Genomic DNA, 18434 nt, shown 5'->3' with positions numbered 1-18434 from the left:
TGGGTCTGCATTGCAGTCCAGTTCTCTCTCTGCTTTATGTTTCTTCCTTCCCATTCCCACAGGTGTTCCTTAGAGCATATCCATGAGGGTAAACTTCCAGCATGCTAACTCCACCTTAGAATCTGCTTCCTGGGAACCAGATCTGTTGTCACCTTTCCCTATGGTTATTTGCCACACAGTAGCAAGATTGAACCCTTAAAACAGAAGTCAGACAATGCCATTTTTCCATGCAATACTCTCCAATGATTTCCTTTGTCACCCAGAGGATAAGCCAATATCTTTACAATAGCCCACAGCCAACATGATCTGGCCCCTCCTACTCACTCCTCCTTGCTCCCCTCAGCTCTATCTGCAGCGATTTCTCTGCATTCCTAGAGCAGTCCCACTCCCTAGAATGTTTTTCCTAGACTCATGAGTTCCTTCACTTCCTCATATCTCTGCTCAAATGTCACTTCAACTGTAAAACATTCCTCACTACTTTACATAAAATCATTACCCCAATTCTAACCTCTTGCTAGCACTCCCTGTCCCCCTTAGCCCATGTTATTTGTTTCCAGAGCACTAACCAGCCCCTAATGCTTGTTTATTATCTGATTTTGTCATTGGATTTTAAGCTTCATGAGAGCAAGGACTTTGTTTGGATTGTTATTATTTCCCTAGCAGCTAGAATAGTATGTGGAATATATGAACTACTCAGTAAATATTTGTCCAATAAACTTATTGACCGTGATCTCTTTGTGGATATTTATGTTCAGTTATATTTTTGTGTGAAGAGTGCCCTTAAAAGCCATCATCAAAAAAAAAAAAAAAAAAAAAAAAAAACCATCATCATAAGCTATGGATAAAAATTTTATCTGTATTACTCAGTTTAGAGGATGATGAAAACTGTGTCCAAAATGGCTCAAACATAAAATAATATAATTGATTACTTTTAATACTCTAAACTATTTACACCTGGACTCTGCCCACCAGGGCAAGTCATGGACTTCCCCTCCCACAGGGGATCTTGTTGAAGAAAAGACCAAGTACCAATGTTTTGTCACTAGACTCACATCTTGACTTTCCAAATCAATCACATTTTTTTTTATGATAGTCACACAGAGAGAGAGAGAGAGAGAGGCAGAGACATAGGCAGAGGGAGAAGCAGGCTCCATGCACCGGGAGCCCGACGTGGGACTCGATCCCGGGTCTCCAGGATCACGCCCTGGGCCAAAGGCAGGCGCCAAACTGCTGCGCCACCCAGGGATCCCCCAAATCAATCACATTTTAAATTAGCTTCCTCATACTTGGGCAACATAAAGAATAGACTAAATATAAGTAAAAAGACATGCATATCAAGAAAGTAACTACAACTTACTACACATAGTTTCTATTTTATCTTAACCCATGTAATTTATAGAAATACATGACCCTTAGCAGAGTAACTGAACAAAGACATCAGAAAGCCAGTTTTTGTTAGTTTCATCTTGGGCTACCTAACTTTGATTGGAAGAATAAAATAGAGAGTAGTATAAGAGTAGAATAACTAATTGTGTTTCCATGTAATAGTAATGAGAACATGGGCTATAGGTCAGAGAGTACTGGTGTGATATCCCCCACCACTTATTAGCTGTGTGACCCAAGGCAGATCCTTGATCTCTTTGACTTTCTTATTTATGACCATAGAACTTATCACACAAACTGGAACTCTCTTAAGTCTGAAAGGTAGGGGTGGGGGAAAGCATTATCCTCCCTAGTTAGCTCCTCTTCACCCTGCTGAGTCCTAGGAAACTCAGATTCCATGGTGAATCAATTTAATTTGCATCATGAGGGTAACACAATTTCTGAAATGCAATATACTTCATAAAATCACTACTTAACAACTCGTTCCCTGATTCCATAGGTTAGATACAACCTCCTTCTGTACACTCCATTAGCACCTTCTACTTTTTCATAGCATTTGCTGCTATTAAAATTACATGATTATATAGTGAATTCCTTAGTATCTGGCTCCCCAATTGAAACATAAGCACTAGGACAATGGGAAATTTCTATTTTGTTCTATTCTGTACCCAAAGTACCTAATATAGTGCCTATCACATAATAGGGGATCAATAAATGTCCATACAATAAATGAATGATTATGTGCATTCATGATAAATGTATGGAAGACCTAGGGAAGGCAAAAGATAGTTCTCTCTTCAAGGAACATACAGCATCAAGACTCATAGAGAAATATGCGTAATTTAATCATTGTATACTTTTATTTCTTTGCAGATAGAGCACATATAAAAATAGCAACCCATACTGGACGTCAAAGCTGTGACTCTTAAGAGTGTATGGAAGGAATCAGCATAGAAGGGTGTGCCAGGATCTAGGCTGCATGAAGAAAAACGAATAAAGCATCTCTGGTTGAGATCTCCCCTCTCACTTCTCACAGTCATAGACTGTCACCCTGGCTACTTCACACACTTAACCCACTCATCCTGAGAACATATCTTATCCTACATATGACACATGTAACACCACTGAACAAGTTTGATGTGATGCAGCTCTTGGTACTTAACATACATTATTTCTTGTATTTCCTACAAAACCAGCAAGTGAATCATTATGTCCATTAGACAAGAAAAATAAGACTTAGTTAAATTACTTGCTCAACCAGCAGATGATGCAATTGGATTTGAACTTGGGTCTGCCTGGCTAGAACCCAGGGTAATGTTGACTCTTATTTGCTGACTGCTTCTGCCAGCCTTACCTTAGAGATAGACACTCATTCATAGAAAAGTGGTAAGAAAGGCAGTAGGACAGGACATTGTTTCTACCCAGAAGAACTGGGCAATAATGAACATTTCCTCCAAGCCTCCAGTATTCATTCTCAAAATGTGGCTACATATCCTGACTTTTCTGCCTTTTAGACCTGTTATTCTCTTACTGTCTCTATGTCAGCTCTAAATATAAAAGCAATGCATACTTATTTTGCAACATAACTTTAAAATGGAAATGAGTTATCACCAGAAAATACATTACATTGTCACTGTGTATTAAGTGTTAAAGCTACATAAATTTCAATATGGATAATACAATGTAGACACAGAAAAATATTGTTGAATATTTAAATATGACTAAATATGCTTGTGACAAGTATTTCAATACATTTAATGGACAATATCTTCAAAAATATCTCAAACAACATATGAGCTCTAACTTATGTTTTACACCATTAATTACCTAATTCTATTAATGGAAACAATAGAATTTGGAGTCAGAATCAGGTTCAAATAATAAATCTACTATAATTAACTGATGATATTATGTAAGTTACTTAAATTCCATGAGCTTCAGCTTTTTCATTTATAAAATAGACATGATAAAAGGATCCAAATCTCATGAGGTAAATGTGAAAATTAAATGAGATGACATGTAAGACCCTAGAGTATTACTCAACACACAGAAGGCACACAATATATATAATTTCTCTCTTTCTTTTTAGGATGGATAAAACAAATGAAGTCTAACACAAAGTTTCTATGTTACACAAGTATCAAAATACTGTCATGTTTACTTGCCCAATTTCCTCCCCTTTCTCCCCTCAACTCCAAAACAAAACAGAAAGCTGAATTTTAACCATCTTGGCCTGCATCTACTATCATCCAAAAGATATTTTACAAACTCTGTGGCTTGCCTCAATGCTCAAAACCAGCTTCATCAGAAGTTACATGACAGTCATATGGTCAGTTAATAGATCCCACATTTGCTCCATATCCTCCAGAAGTCATCACCACTTAAACTGAGGATTATCTTTTTCTTTAAGATTTATATATTTATTTGAGCTGGAGAGGGCAGGGGGAGAAGAGGAAAGAGAATTCTTAAGCAGACTCCCCACTGAGAATCCCATATGGGACTCAATCCCAGGACCCTGAGATCATGATGTTTAACCAACTGAGCCACCCAGGTGCTCCTGAAAGGTCACCTACAATGAAAGTGCATATGCATTGTAAATGATCAGTTGAGTGGGTAAAGAATTGCACATGAATCAGATTATATTAAGATGGTGTTTCCTTTTGATTTTAGGTTTGACACTTAGTAATTTTCACCCAAAGGAAACCCAGTTGATGGCAAGGACAATATATTCCCATAAGATGAGAGGTGTACTGAGACCCAGGCTCCTGTACAGTCTTCCATGAAGACAGGAATTAATGATGCCTTGGATCACCATGGCATCCTTGGCATTTAACATTTGGTAGATACTAATATGTGACTGTTAAAAGAATTGATAGTATATGCCTACCCTTCAGAAAATAAGAGGTAAGAAATAAAGGTGCTAGGGGTCAAGCATAAAGAAATAGAAGGCAAAACACAGAGCATTTCTCCCCACAACTCACATTACCTAGTAGTAATGCAACTGTAATCCAACCTTCTCCTGGCACTTCTCTGACTACATTACATTAGATGATAGAAGGCTTTCTAGGTCAGAAATGGCTAGTCTTTCACAGGTGAGAAATTAAGAAGCAGTAGAGGAACTGATATGAAGAAAAGATTTTTATTTACTTCTCCCAGTATGTGATGAAGTAATATGCAAGATATAAGAAGCAAACATTTCAAGTCAATAAAATAGATCATTTAAAGGTATTTTGTACATCACAAAAGATAAATTGAAATAGCAACCTTTTTACCTGAAAAAAAGCACTTGGCCTATTTATCAAATTTGCCAATAGATTAAAATAAAGAGACTATTAAAAGAAATTGCAATGAAAAATAGCTCCCTAATTTCCATAAAAGAACTAGATTATCTCACCCATAGAGATTTTGTGATAATTAAGTAAAATTATACATGGAACGTTCCCAACATGATGTCTACCATCTGACAAAATCTCAATAATGATTAGCTATTGCTTTAGTTGTATGACATAATATTGAGTTGCCCAAAGTGACTAGCAATCTTACATTAATTATATATTTAAACCAATAAATGCCAGTTATATAACCATCATTTTAAAATTTCACAAAAATATTCTTGCTGAATATTTCTCCAAAGTATTTTTCTTTAAAATCAGTATTTTTATTTTTTCTGATCAATTTTATTGTTTTTGCCTTTATAATTTACATCTCTGAATATAAGGAAGCTATTTTCACTTATGATTTTGTTAATTGATAAGTCTATATAGAAAGGCAAACCCATTCCCTTCAAATCTGCCTATTCTAATTATCAGCACATTCTACACAGAATCCCTTTCCAAGAGTCTTTATTTTTTTAATATCACAATACTATTTTATTCAAAAATATAACTATAGTGTTTCTGGTAAAAAATATTTTCAGAATCACTTCTCAATCTTTTGAAAGCATGTATTGACATTAATAAGCCAGGTTACCTGAAAAGAGTTAGGGACGCTGAGCAGGCAGGCAATCTGTAAGTCTTAGATTCTAATATGCTGCCCATACTGTATCATGTACCGCTATATATATATATATATATATATATATATATATATATACTTGTTTTCTTCAAATCAACATGTGACTGTGTGGGAGATGGGGAAGGCTTCAAACTATGCAAAAATAATAAGTTCTAGAGGTTCTAATGACATTCCATCCAGCAGTCTGTAGGCAAAAGGAATTTGAGACACACAAAAACATCGTTGTCCCAGTACAGAGTTACTAAAATGTTTTCTTGTAAAGATAAAATGCCCTCTTTCTTTCTGAAGACATTTACCAAGGTCCATAATGTATCACTTCAATTCTCTCAATAAGCTTACTAGTAAAAATACAATACACTTTCCCTCAGGATTTCAAATTTAACTCCGATTATTTTTTAAAAATATTTTCCTTTAAAAACTGACATAAGAAAAAATAAAACTATTTCTTTTTCAAACAGTTTTTTGTAGTAAAGAAAAATAAATAATCAAGTACATTTAACATTTCCTTTGAAGATATACATGAGATTTTTATCTCGGAAAAAAAAAAGTCTCTGGCCTTGTGCTAATTCATTACTTTCTAAAGAAACCTTTGACTTTTCTAGAGTACTAACCATGAACTCAGCAGCCAGAAAGAGTACCTAACTTCTCACTGCCTCTATTTTCTCACCTGTAAAATAGGAATAATGAGAGTAGCTACGTCACAGGGATGTGGTTATATAAATTAGCACACATAAGTCCTAGGAACAGGAGCTAGCATAGAGTAAGCTTTCAATAAATATTAACTGTTATTATCAGCTATTACTAGCCATAGGGTGACCATATATGTTTAAGTAGTTCATTCATTATTTCCAACCTTCCTCCACCCATTCTCATATCTCACTTCCAACAATCTTAAGGATAATCAATGAATGATCTCTTACTGCTCAAATCACTGACTTTTTTCTGAATTTCTATGTTGTAAACATTGTTGGCTCTTTTCATCATCAAAAGAGCTTTTCTCTTGGCCCTCTCGGAGGCTCCTTGTCCTGGTTCTGCCTCCAGGAGATTCAGCACTTAATGCCTCTTTTCTTTGCCCTGAGTTTCCTCCTCCCTGATGGTGGTCCTATACTCTGTCATTTCAACACTCCAGAAGGCTGGCTGGCTCTCCAAGTATGTCTCCACTGCTCCCTCTCTCCCCTCTTCAATGTTCTAAGTGCTGGTTCTAATACAAGCACCACCATACAGGTGGTTGGATTGCGGAGTTTGACAAGCATGGTTTTGAGGCCTGGTTTGACATTTATAAGCTGCATGACCTTAATCTATTTTCATAATTTCTCGAAATCTTCGTTTCCTCATTTGTAATAGATCATCTAGAAAACCTACCTGATAGTCTCCACTGAGTAATACAACAGGTGTAAAGCATTTGACATACTTACTGGCACAGAAAAAACACTCAACATATGTTAGATGATTATTAATATTAACGTCCAATTGAATATGTCCAAAACATTTTGACATTCCACACACATATATGAAACAACTCCTCTGTAAGTTCTAGAAATGTTTGATTGCCACCATCACTTTCAAGACAACATACTTTAGCCTTCTTATTATACTGTCTCACTTGTTTCCATCATCTGAAGTAAAATATGGTAACGTCTTCCTCAACTGTAACAAAAAAAACTTTTGAGCCACCTACCTGGCTTCTTAGTTTAAAGATTATATACTGCAGCTTCCCTTAATGGTAGGTTTGGCCATGTGATTAAGCTGTGGTCAATGAGATACAATTAGAAGTAAATCTCCTTAAAAAGATGTGGCATGTCCTTCTTGATTTCAGCTTCCATCCTGCTGTCTGTAATTTGTTTTTTGTTTTTTAAGATTTTACTTATTTTTTCATGAGAGACACAGAGAGACAGAGAGAGAGGCAAACACACAGGCAGAGGGAGAAGCAGGCTCCATGCAGGGAGCCTGACATGGGACTCGATCCTGGGTCTCCAGGATCAGGCCCTGGGCTGAAGGCAGCGCTAAACCACTGCACCACCGGTGCTGCCCTGCTGTCTGTAATTTGGATGTGATAGCTGGATCTCTAGCAGCCATATTAGACCCTCATGATAAAAGCTTTACACTGGAGATGATAGAATGACACATGAATTAGCAGAATAAGTCCCAAATCAACATAAGAACTGATACGCTTCGATTTTTTTTTTTTTTTTTTTGGTCATGTGAGAGAGAAGTAAATATCCATCATGAAGTTTCTTTCTTGTCTACAGCCAGGTCTAACCTAAGTGAATTAACGTTTCAATGTCTCTCACTTCATGTGCAACCTTCATTCTAGCCAGGCCAGTTCCCTCACAGTGTCCCAAGCTGCTTTGGCTCAGACTACTTCATTTACATGGCTCTCTCCTCACCCCCCAAGTATCTCGGTTTGCGGAACCAAAAAGGTTCCAACCTACCATGAACCTAGATCTAATTTTTAAGCACTTAACCCTCTCCCTTCCATAGAAGGTTGTAGCATTTATATTCTGCTCCATATTATCATTTATGCCCGTAAGAGAATCTTATGTTTTGAATTTTTTGTAAGATCACTAATAATCAGGTGTTGCAAGCTGGGGTGCCAGAAGCAGATCCTAAGACAAAGTTCAGGGTACCAGTTATTTATGAGAGATGAACATTGGTGAGGGACATGGGCAAAAGCAGGACCGGGCAGAGGAAGAAGCTGAACCATGATACAAACTTGACAGAGTTTGGGCTATTCTTGACAGGAGCTGAGGAATCAATATTATTATGAAAGCATCCCATATCCAGCCAAAGAGGTCAGCCTTTCACCCCACAGAAAGCCACGCTGGAAAGGTATGACCTCAGTGAAGCATCTCTCCAGGACGAGGTGGACCTGGGAGGAGGTCAGAGCTGCAGGCTGTCTGCCAGCCACACTTCCTACAGCTTGGCAGCAAGACCTGCCTCGAAGAGGAAGCTGGATACCACGTCTCTGTGACCACCACCCTGGGTCTGGATTTTATGCTTCTCTTCCCTAAAATAGGTATGTGATAAATATTTACAGGATACTTTATGAAAACATAGTCTTTGCCTAACCTAAAAAATATAATCTGTATGAAGTTCCTAAGATGAACCCACTCATGCCCTATGACAGGCATTTAAAAGTTTCCTTCATAAGAAAAATGTCTTTTCAAAACATTTCTCTTCTGCTTCCTGGAATAAGCACTGACTTTGCAAAAGGTAGAGTCCCTTGTGTTGCAGAACACGCCTTTTTCACTGAACTGCATGTAACACCTCCCTCCATGCTAGATGCATGCGCCAGGGCCTCAGACACACTCTGTCTGAAGCACGAGCCAGTGGGAGAGAGCTGCTCATGGACTCGCTTCCTGGGAGGCACACTGTGATCTTGGGGACAATCTTCCAAGGAAGAAAACCTGCCAGTCATCTTGAGATCAGGAAAGCAAATTGACTATGAGGGGACAAAGCTTCCTCTGTTGTTTCCATCCTCCTCTCCTACATCCCAATTCTCTTTCCCTCCAAGCTCCCCTGGGCGTCTCTAGGAGTCTCATACATTGCTAAATGTCTCATAAGTTTCTCTCATCCCTTTGCAAAGGGGTCAGTAGAAAATGACACAAGAAAGCAGTTAACTTTTTGTTTACCCATTCATCTTTCCTGCCCCAAACCCGGTCCACCCCCAGTGCACTCTAGTTAACATCAGATGCAGGAGCTGGAAGAGGATTGTTCAGGTAAAGGAAACCCAGAATTGCATGAGGTTCTGACTCTGGTCAGTGGCAAACAGGTCAGGGGGAAAACGTACCAGGGCTCAATATTAAAAGTAATAAATGAAGAGCCAGTCGAGATTTAGCCAAGACCCACCATCCTCTCACGTTATCCTGGCCCTTTATGAGCAGAAGGGGCAAAAGTCTGTGTTCCAACCATGCAGCTGAGTTGTGACCGCTACTTTTATCTTAGCCTACAGATAAGCGGGACTGAACAATCACAAGGTGAGTTCACGTTGTGTGGCTGCCTGCTGCAAATCTGCCCCTATCTTTGTCTACCCGCTGCTTCCCAGAATATATCTTTATGGTAATTTAGCCACTTTAAGACTCACTCCCATCTGTTTCTCTGTTACAAAGATAGCTACTTCAAGAGATCGCTATCTTCACCAGTGCGTAGGGAGGGTGGCAGTGATAGGGACTGACACACAATCTACAGAAAAGTCACCTAAATGTTGTTGCCATTTGTAATTCCCCACGTGAGTGTTTTTGAAATGTTTGTGTTTGGATGTTGTTTTCTTCATCACCCTAAGCCAGAAGGCCTTGACAGAAAGTCAAACTTCAAAAGTGACAAACGGCTCTGATCATATAAGAGTGGTTTAGTTGCTAGGGAAACTGCTTTAAAGGGAGATACAGATCCTATTTCTGAATTTATAACTGGGAGAAGAAACAGATGCTGAATTTCTGAGTGAGTCTAATTTACTTTGAGATATAGCTGGGCTCCATGGGTGGTAAGAATGGGTTACAATTTTTAGGCCAAAGGGATAGCAAAATTACCTGCTTTATAGGAAACCTTACTGTAGCACAGGAGTTAGGAATACAAACACAAACATGAAATTATTTCTTCTCCTTTTCTTACCTTTGTAAATCTAAAAACAACAACAACAAAAACCTTCAGACAAGGCAAACATATTTTTCCAAGAAACCTAAAAGAAAAAGAAAATGACCAGGACTCATCACAGAGACTCATCCCAGTGAAGGTGTCTGGCACACCGCTGATAGTGTGTTCTTAGGAAAAAACAAAAATCCTTCATGAAAACTCCATAAACAATTTCAAAGGAGTTGTCAGGAATGAAATAATGAAGTGTGATAGATTAGTGATCATTTCTGCAGAAATGGACAAAGAACAAGTCTGATTTCCCCTGTAAATACCTCCCCATACCTGCTGATTAAGCCTAGAACATCTAGAGGTTCTTTCTTTTACCTTAGAGCAAGTTTCAGATACTTTCCTGAAAATTAATTTTGATACTAGGGGAAAAGAAAAAGAAAATTTAGGCCATAGATACAGCAAAATTATCCTGGCACATTTGCCATGTAGCAGAAACAGTAAGTGCTTTACATTCTTCATCAGATAACTCTCAGGAGTTGGCAAACTTTTTCTGTAAGGGGCCAGACAGCAAATATTTTAGGCTTTTTGGATCATACCATCTCTGTTACAACCACTCACGACTGCCATTGTAGGGTAAAAGTAGCCATAAAAAGTATGCAAATCAATGGACTTGCTTGTGTTCTCATTCAGCTTTATTTATAAAATCAGATGGTGGGCCAGGGGTGGCAAATTAGCACTAGTCTACCAACCCCTACATTACTTTGTAAATATCCTTCCAGTGCTGTGAGGTTGGCAGGAGCATCCTCATTTCTCCAATGAGGAAACCAAGCCTGTTTGAGGTTGAGTATACGGTCCATGGTCACACAGGGAGCAGATGGAGGGCAGGGTTAGATCCTAGGTCTACCCATCTGCTCTTCATCACCATGACCCTGAGTGTGATAAGTGTACCCCTGGCTATTATTCAAAATGATTTTAGAAGATGCACATATAAACATGTTAATAGCCCCATTTATTTTAATGTGTATGAAAAAAATATAACCAGCAAATATAATCTTTGCTCTTACTAATGTTATCTCTTCAGATATAATACAAGAACAAGCACAAATAATCATTTTCATGTCTTCCTATTTTTTAAAAAATAAAGGAAAAACTATATCAGATGGACAAATAGGGAGATTTTTTAAACAATCTTTTTGCATGTATCATTTTGATCTTTCAAGAAGCTTTCACTATTTTCTTTCATTTGGGTCTCAAAATAAAAACTGGGGAGGAAGGTTGATATGATATTATCCCCATACTGCAGATGAGGAAAACTAAGGTACAAAAAGTTAAATGACTTGCTCAAAGTCATTCCTTGTGGCGGTGGCCTGGAGTGCAGCAGGCAGTTCACCTGGAACAACTATTCTTGAAATTTTTCTGGCCATGGAGTCCACGTAGGTTCCCCAAGTCTCAGAGTTATAAATAGCCAAATGCAGGAAATTTCTTGTTTCTCCCACAACTGTACCAAAGATATGAAGGTAACCAAAAGCCAACATTGTAAATCGAGGTACTTGGGCCTGGTGTGCCACAGGGCCAGCAACAGAGATTTGGGAGCATGTGAGTGCATGCACAGTGGTACTGGGTAATGCTGCCTCCTGATTTCTAGCACTGCAATTCGAAAGTACTTTCTGGATTAGCCATAAATCACTGCGTAAGCACCAAATGCTGAATGATTTGAATCTGAAATTCCACATGTATTTTTAAAAGAACATTGACTCAAGTTGCTAATGAGCTGTTTGACTTAGACAAGTCACTTCATGTTTGAGGACCCCAGATTCCTCATCTGTAAAACACAGCCACTGGAGGAAATCAGTGTTTTTCAAACTGCATGTTATGACTCTGAATTGATTCTGTTCAGCATTTTTTAAATGAAGTAGAAAAGAGAAGAATAGAATGGAACAGAATCAAATTTAATAGAAAATATCCCTGTAAGCACTATTTCGAGACTGCTTCAGATTTATATGAACACATACACATATGCATGCACGCACACACACAGTGGATTTGTGGTTCACAAATTCAAAAATCATTAGACCAGATGATCTGAGAGCTTTTCACAGCTTTAAGATTTCAATAATCCTATAACCTATTCTTCAATAAAACTGTTCAAACCATACACCAAAGCAATGTGAAGTCAATAGAATTGTGACCCTTACAAACCCTCTCATTACCTAAATTTTTGCAATTGTTAAGAAACTGTTTATGACCATTCTATCATTACATCACATATTCAATTCTATGATATTATGAATTCATTATAATGCTATTTATGTCATTATTATAACACTATTAGTTTGTTAATTAATAGTAATGATACCTTAAGTATATTTTGATTGGTAAAATATGATAAATAAGGAAATAAGTTCTGAAAAACATGCCTGGTTTTCATGGTATTATTTGCCTACATATAAATAAAATAAGGCCAAAAAAGCTCTTTCATAGCTGTCAAATATGAGACCTTTTTGAAATGAATCAAACCTGTACCAAGATACATAAAAAGGGTAAAACTTTCCAGTTCTTGTTTCTATTTGAAGAGTCCAGTATATGCTAGGCCAATATATTATGAACTGCATGGAAATGGCAACTCACCAGTCTGCAGAAAAAAATCCAGCCAAAAGAATTCAGCCTTTTTGGTTCCATTTCAATCTGGAAACCCCAGAGGAAACACTCCTTCATTTGCAGAAATAGTAGTGCCAGGGTGTGTGATAAATTGAATGAAAAGGATAGGAAAGACACTTCAAGAATTCACTTTCTGAAACCGAATCCATTCTATTTTTAATCCTCTCTCTCAGGTATTTAATTCCAGATCCTAGTCAAGTCATGTTGTAAAAAGTATCCCAGTTGACAAATTATCAGTGCTTCACTTAGCGGCAATTTCCCTTCTGAAAACTATCTCCATGGATTAGTATTCAGAAACGTAATTTTTGTTTAGTGCTGATTTTGCTGAATAGAGAAATGACTCTGAAAACAAGATTTAAAAGTAGAAGTCATGAAATTAGTTAAGTATGAAGAAGTGAGAGAATAAATAAGAATTTTCAAGTGTGCTCAATATTTACAAGTTCTCAAATAACTCAGTATAATTAAAAGAGATCTGTAACTGGAGACCTTGGGTCTAGAAGGATTGCAAGGGTTGATCTGAAGAGGGAAAGTTGAGCTCATGATGGGCTGTTCCCAGTACCAAATCAATGCTTGCCCCCTGCCACAATGGGAGGATGGTTAGATTTCATTGACAGTAATAAATGGTAATAAAAATTACCATTTGTGTGAAACTCACTGATTTTCCTGCCAAGATCTTGAAAACATACCCTTACTCTGATCTTATAGACGAGGCTAATTCAGTGTCCTGGCCAGATTCCTTGAATAAAATATTAACCTCTGCTCAGTTGATAAATTATTTTTCTCAAATACTTTCAAAGATAAAATGCCTATATTAGAAACAGTGATATTCAATAGAAAAAGAAGGTAGTATTTAGTTCAAACCTCACTGAATAAGACTTCAAGAGGCCTTAGCTATCAGACATCTTCCTCCAAAGGAATACAGACTTTATAGTATTTAGTTTTCCATATTTAATAATATTAGTGTCTTTAAGAAACAAAAAATATAAGTCAATTTTGTAATTTTATGAATGGAGTGTGTTCTCAGGATTTAAACTCCAATGGCTCAACTTTTACTCATCAACCCAGAAGTGGTTCTCAACACAGGGTTATTTTGCCTTCCACAGAGCATGGCTGGAGACATTTTTTTATTTGTCACAAAAAAAGGGGAGAAGTATGCTACTGGTTTCCAGAGGGTAGAGGCTAGGAGTGTTTCGAAATGCCCCCACAACAAAGATCAATTTGACCCAAAATGCCAACAGTGCTGAGGTTGAGAAATCTGTTCTTTAGTATTTCCCAGATAAAAAACATGAAAAAAATAATTGAAACAATGCTGTGATTTGGTCTGTATCATTGACTTAATCATTATCCAAGTGACTTGTTCCCCTACATTAACCTCAAACAGATGGGATTCAAATTCATGATTAGCAAACTGCAGATCACTTCATGACTTCATGAATGGGCATTTTGGGATTACTTGAGAATTTTAAAGTCATGCGTGTCAAAATCTGCATGTAGTGTGCATGCCACCTGTGCATGTAGTGTGTGTGATCGTCCCTCCTGTCTCTCTCTCTCTTTCTGTCTCTCTCTCTCTCTCTCTCACACACACACACACACACACACACAACACTTAACACAGAGAAGAGTGCCCTGTACAACTGATACTTGTTACATTATGAAGTCTAATTCCCATTCCAGCCAGTTGCTCAGATAGAGAGGGTTAAAATGACTGACTTGGAGTCAGAAGTAAGTATTTTAATGGTCAAAGAAAGTTGCTCTGGAGAGAAAGTGAATATAAAAACAAATTAAAGTGAAAAACAGAATAAGGCTGTTAAATATGCTGAGAATGAAGGTAGGAGTATCTTCCTGGAAGGGACTGGGTTATTTTTTTAAGACTAGTAGATTCCAAAAGAGAATAGACATCTTCAATGTAACTATTGTGCATAACTTCTGTATCTCAACATGTCTTTCTGAGCTGGTTGGTACACTTTATACAGTCGTCTGAGCACTTCCTGCCAGAAGAGACGACTAGAGGGCTTATTACTGATGGAATAGTTGAGAAAGATCCCTCAAGGATCTGATTCCCTCTGATGATGGGAAGGCAAAATGTGAGCCCTGCTTTCATATTTCTTCACACGTTCAGTATGCAAGAGCACCAGGAAAGAATGATCAGGAAACAAAACACGGATAGATTATTCAACTCACTTGCATCTCTCTACAAATGATGCTTCTAAAATCCCTATTTTAAGAGGCTATTTAAAATGGTTACTTAAAGTGGGGAGAGGTATTATCAAAAAACTTTAATGAGAAAATTGAATTTGGTGGTATGGGCTCCATGAAGACCCTACTGCTGTTCAATTCAGAGACTAAAAACAAATGGACTGGGTCAAATCCAATTACATTCAGAGAATATACTGATGGCCTGATTCTGTTACAGACAGGCCCATAGGCTTTTTTTTTTTTTTTTTTTTTTTTTTTTTTGGTGGGGAATTGTGTTTTTTTCTACAAGAAAGTTCTCAGTTTATTGTATTCCCATAGTTTTTTTTTAAATGTTTGATTTTGGCAGCAATACAAACTAAATGCTTTTTAAAAATAGGTTTGTTCAATAGAAAATTGAGTTTAAAAAATAAACTCAACATATGGATTTTATTTAGGCTTTTAGCAAATTCTTCAAGTATATTTGGTATTATAAGACAGGTTTTGCTTTGTTTTTTGAGATGCTATTTCAAGGGGATTCTGATTCTAGTTCCTGAAAGATTCAGATGGTCAGGGATAAACATTCTAGAAGGGACAGTCTCCAAATTAGAGCTATGCTACATGCACTGTCCATAAGAGGTAGTAAGTCCTGAAACTCACGTGCTTGAGCTAACCTGTAACTGCTTGAAACTGAAATATATATTCAGTCACATTCTGGACTCCATTAAGAGAAAAAGTACTGAGGTGTCTGGGGGGCTCAGTCAGTTAAGCGTCTGCCTTTGGCTCAGGTCATGATCCTGGGGTCCTGGGATGAACCCTGCCTCAGGCTCCCTGCTCAGCAGGGAGTCTTCTTCTCCCTCCCCCTCTGCTCTTCCCTCCATTCATGATCTCTCTTTCTCTCTTTCAAATACATAAATTAATTTTTTAAAAAAGAGAGAAAAAGTAAGGCTTCAAAAGCTGAGAGTAAAATTACCTTGTGGACTTGAGAAATAAAAATAACTGGGTAATTTAAAATTTAAGCTCACCTAAGGTAAATCCCCATAGTATTTATGTCTGAAAATAGGTATTTTTGCCATGTTGAAAATTTATTGTTAAAGGACTTCTCTGTTTAATAATTGAACTTCTATTAACTCAGCATCGCTAAGGTGTAGAGAATCTCTGCAAATTCACACATGCCTCTTCAATCCTGAATCAATTTATTATTAATTAAAACCATTAGAGAATATTAGATGTCTTTGAAAAGAAAGATGCCCATGTTATACTTTTGAATATACTTTTGCTATGGGAACAATTGTTTTCTTCAAAAACACCATAGTTTTTTCTAAATATTTTCTTTTTTCCCTTTTTTTTTTTTAAGATTTTATTTATTTATTCATGAGAGAGAGAGAGAGGCAGAGACACAGGCAGAGGGAGAAGCAGGCTCCATGAAGGGAGCCCAACACAGGGCTCAATCCCGGGACTCCAGGATCATGCCCTGAGCCAGAGGCAGGCGCTAAACCGCTGAGCCATCCAGGGATCCCCCTTTTTTTCCTTTTTTGATTCCATTAAAACATTTCAAATTTTTCACTATTGGCCTCAAAATATATGTCTTATTTGGGGGAAAGGGAGAACTCTTAACTAAAATATTGTAAGGAAATGTACTGAATTACCATCCATAACTTAAGAATGAACATGCCCATTAAAAAAAATCGCTCCTAGTAAGTCAGTGCTGCCTATCTTGTTGAGGATACAAAAAGCACTTAAGTGTTTGTTAAACATTTATTGAAGGGAAAGTCTCAGTCTCAAGGTGTTAGTCTATCTCAATTTAAATAATCTTTATGTACTATCATAGGGCATACTGGGACAGTGGTCTCCAAGGTTTTTTAAGTATGCACCTATTAAAAAAATAATTTGGGTACATATTTCCACTACACACATATTTATTTGTTTATTTGTTGGTTATCTTGTGCAAGTACTCCTGCAAAAATGTGTCATATAAAATATGCACCTAAATGGATACTGAAATGGTGAAAATAAAAGTTATTACAGATTAATAATTTATTCTGATGCCCTAATGATTAACCAGACACCACCACTGAGCTGTACTTACCCATTTTGAAACAACTGCAATGGGTATAATTTCAGCTATTCGACATGATAGCTGACTTTTGATATAATGTTTTTTGAGCTTAACATGGACAGGTAAACAACACCCAAATTGAGAAGTCATCTTGCCCGAACATGAGAGAGACAGATGTGCTTCAGGAGACATTCTTTGATGCCCCTGTAATTTAAAAAATAGGCTAGAGAGGAAGTGGGGATAGATGGATGGCATTTATCTCCATGTATAAGGTTAAATAATGACACAGTCTTTATGGCTGGTCACGCTTTTTGGCCTCTTTCAATTCTGGCTTCAAGATTGTCTCATCTGCCACAAAACCCCAGGGAAAGCAAAGAAGGGTAAAACAAATCAATACTTTGCCAGTCCTATATGTATGCGCCTTGCCCTGTCCCTCAGATCTCCCACTTAGGCCATATCCTTACCTCTTTAACTGAACCTCCAGCAACTGAGCAACTGACCTTTGACATATTCAGCACGTTTGGTATTTCAAAGACCTCACAGAAGTTTCTTTCTTTTCCTCGGATTTTTTCAGAAAAGATAAACTATTTTACCTCCATTCTAAACCACCTGGCTTAAACTAAATGAGTGAAGTCTGGGAAACACATTAGCATGAACATATGAACATTTCCTCTTTGGAACAAGAGCTAAAGTGAAATAATACCCTGGTTCTTTCTGACGACTCCCAAAGAGAGCTGCTCAGCTCAAGAAGTTGAGTTCAATAAAGAGTAAGTTCAGCCCACCCAGGTGTTTTCCCTGTAGACACATTCCCCAAGTAGAGCTTTAGGCTCTCCAGAAAGTCTGGTTGCCGTCTGGCAGATGGGCCTTCTGGCAAAGGGCAAGGATCTTACACTGCAGAGGAGTCCAAAAAAAGAATTTCCGTCATAAGCATCTGAATATATCTTGTGCTTTTTAAAATTTTCCTAATCAGTTCAGTAAATAACAGCATCACCCAGGCCAAATCTGCTTTCTTTTATTTAGGCAAAGTAATATTCTTCCAACAAATGTCCCCATGTGAGTTGAGAGCTTGGGTTCTCTTCCTTCTCACTGTCACACACTTCTGAGAGCAGTGGCCTCATGTTGAAGAAGCAGGTGCACTCAGGAAAAGCCACTAAACTTTCAAGGGTGTCCATACTTAGCTGAAACTTCTTGGCTCCTTTCAGTGCATTATTCCCTTTTGCCCTTATTTTTCCTTCCTGATGTCCTTTCTATTTCTTTTTTTCTTCAAACAGCACTTTCCTTTTATTTATTTATTTGAAAGAGACAGAGAGAGAGAAACCATGAGCAGGAGGGGCACAGGGAGAGAGAATCTCAAGCAGACTTCACGGTGAGCATAGAGCCCAACACGGGGCTCGATTTCATGACCTGAGATCATGACCTGAGCTGAAACCAAGAGTCAATGATTAACCAAGTGCCCCAACACTTCCTTTTCTTGAAACAATAAATAAAACAAATAAGTTATGTATTAGAATGTGATAGCACTGACAAAAAATAGCATGAAAATGCTTAGGGAGTGTGCCAGGAAGTAGAG

At 37.6% G+C, this 18434-nt stretch overlaps 1 protein-coding gene across 14 annotated transcripts in view; it reads right to left on the bottom strand.

The window, feature by feature from the left end:
- Positions 1-18434, bottom strand: part of MLIP (muscular LMNA interacting protein) — a 257011-nt gene that overhangs the window by 146241 nt on the left and 92336 nt on the right. The window contains exon 1 of one of the 14 annotated variants that reach the window (XM_038554339.1): positions 12604-12743. The exons of the other annotated variants lie outside the window; for them this stretch is intronic. Within the exon in view, the coding sequence (XP_038410267.1) occupies positions 12604-12690 (87 nt within the window). The 5' untranslated portion in view covers positions 12691-12743. Of the gene's footprint in view, positions 1-12603; positions 12744-18434 lie in introns of those variants that run through there. 14 annotated transcript variants of the gene reach the window in all.

This window comes from Canis lupus, chromosome 12, assembly GCF_011100685.1.
Source record: "Canis lupus familiaris isolate Mischka breed German Shepherd chromosome 12, alternate assembly UU_Cfam_GSD_1.0, whole genome shotgun sequence".
Classification (NCBI taxonomy): Eukaryota; Metazoa; Chordata; class Mammalia; order Carnivora; family Canidae; genus Canis; species Canis lupus.
Note: the sequence above shows the minus strand (reverse complement) of the source record. Positions and strands in the feature narration are given on the sequence as shown.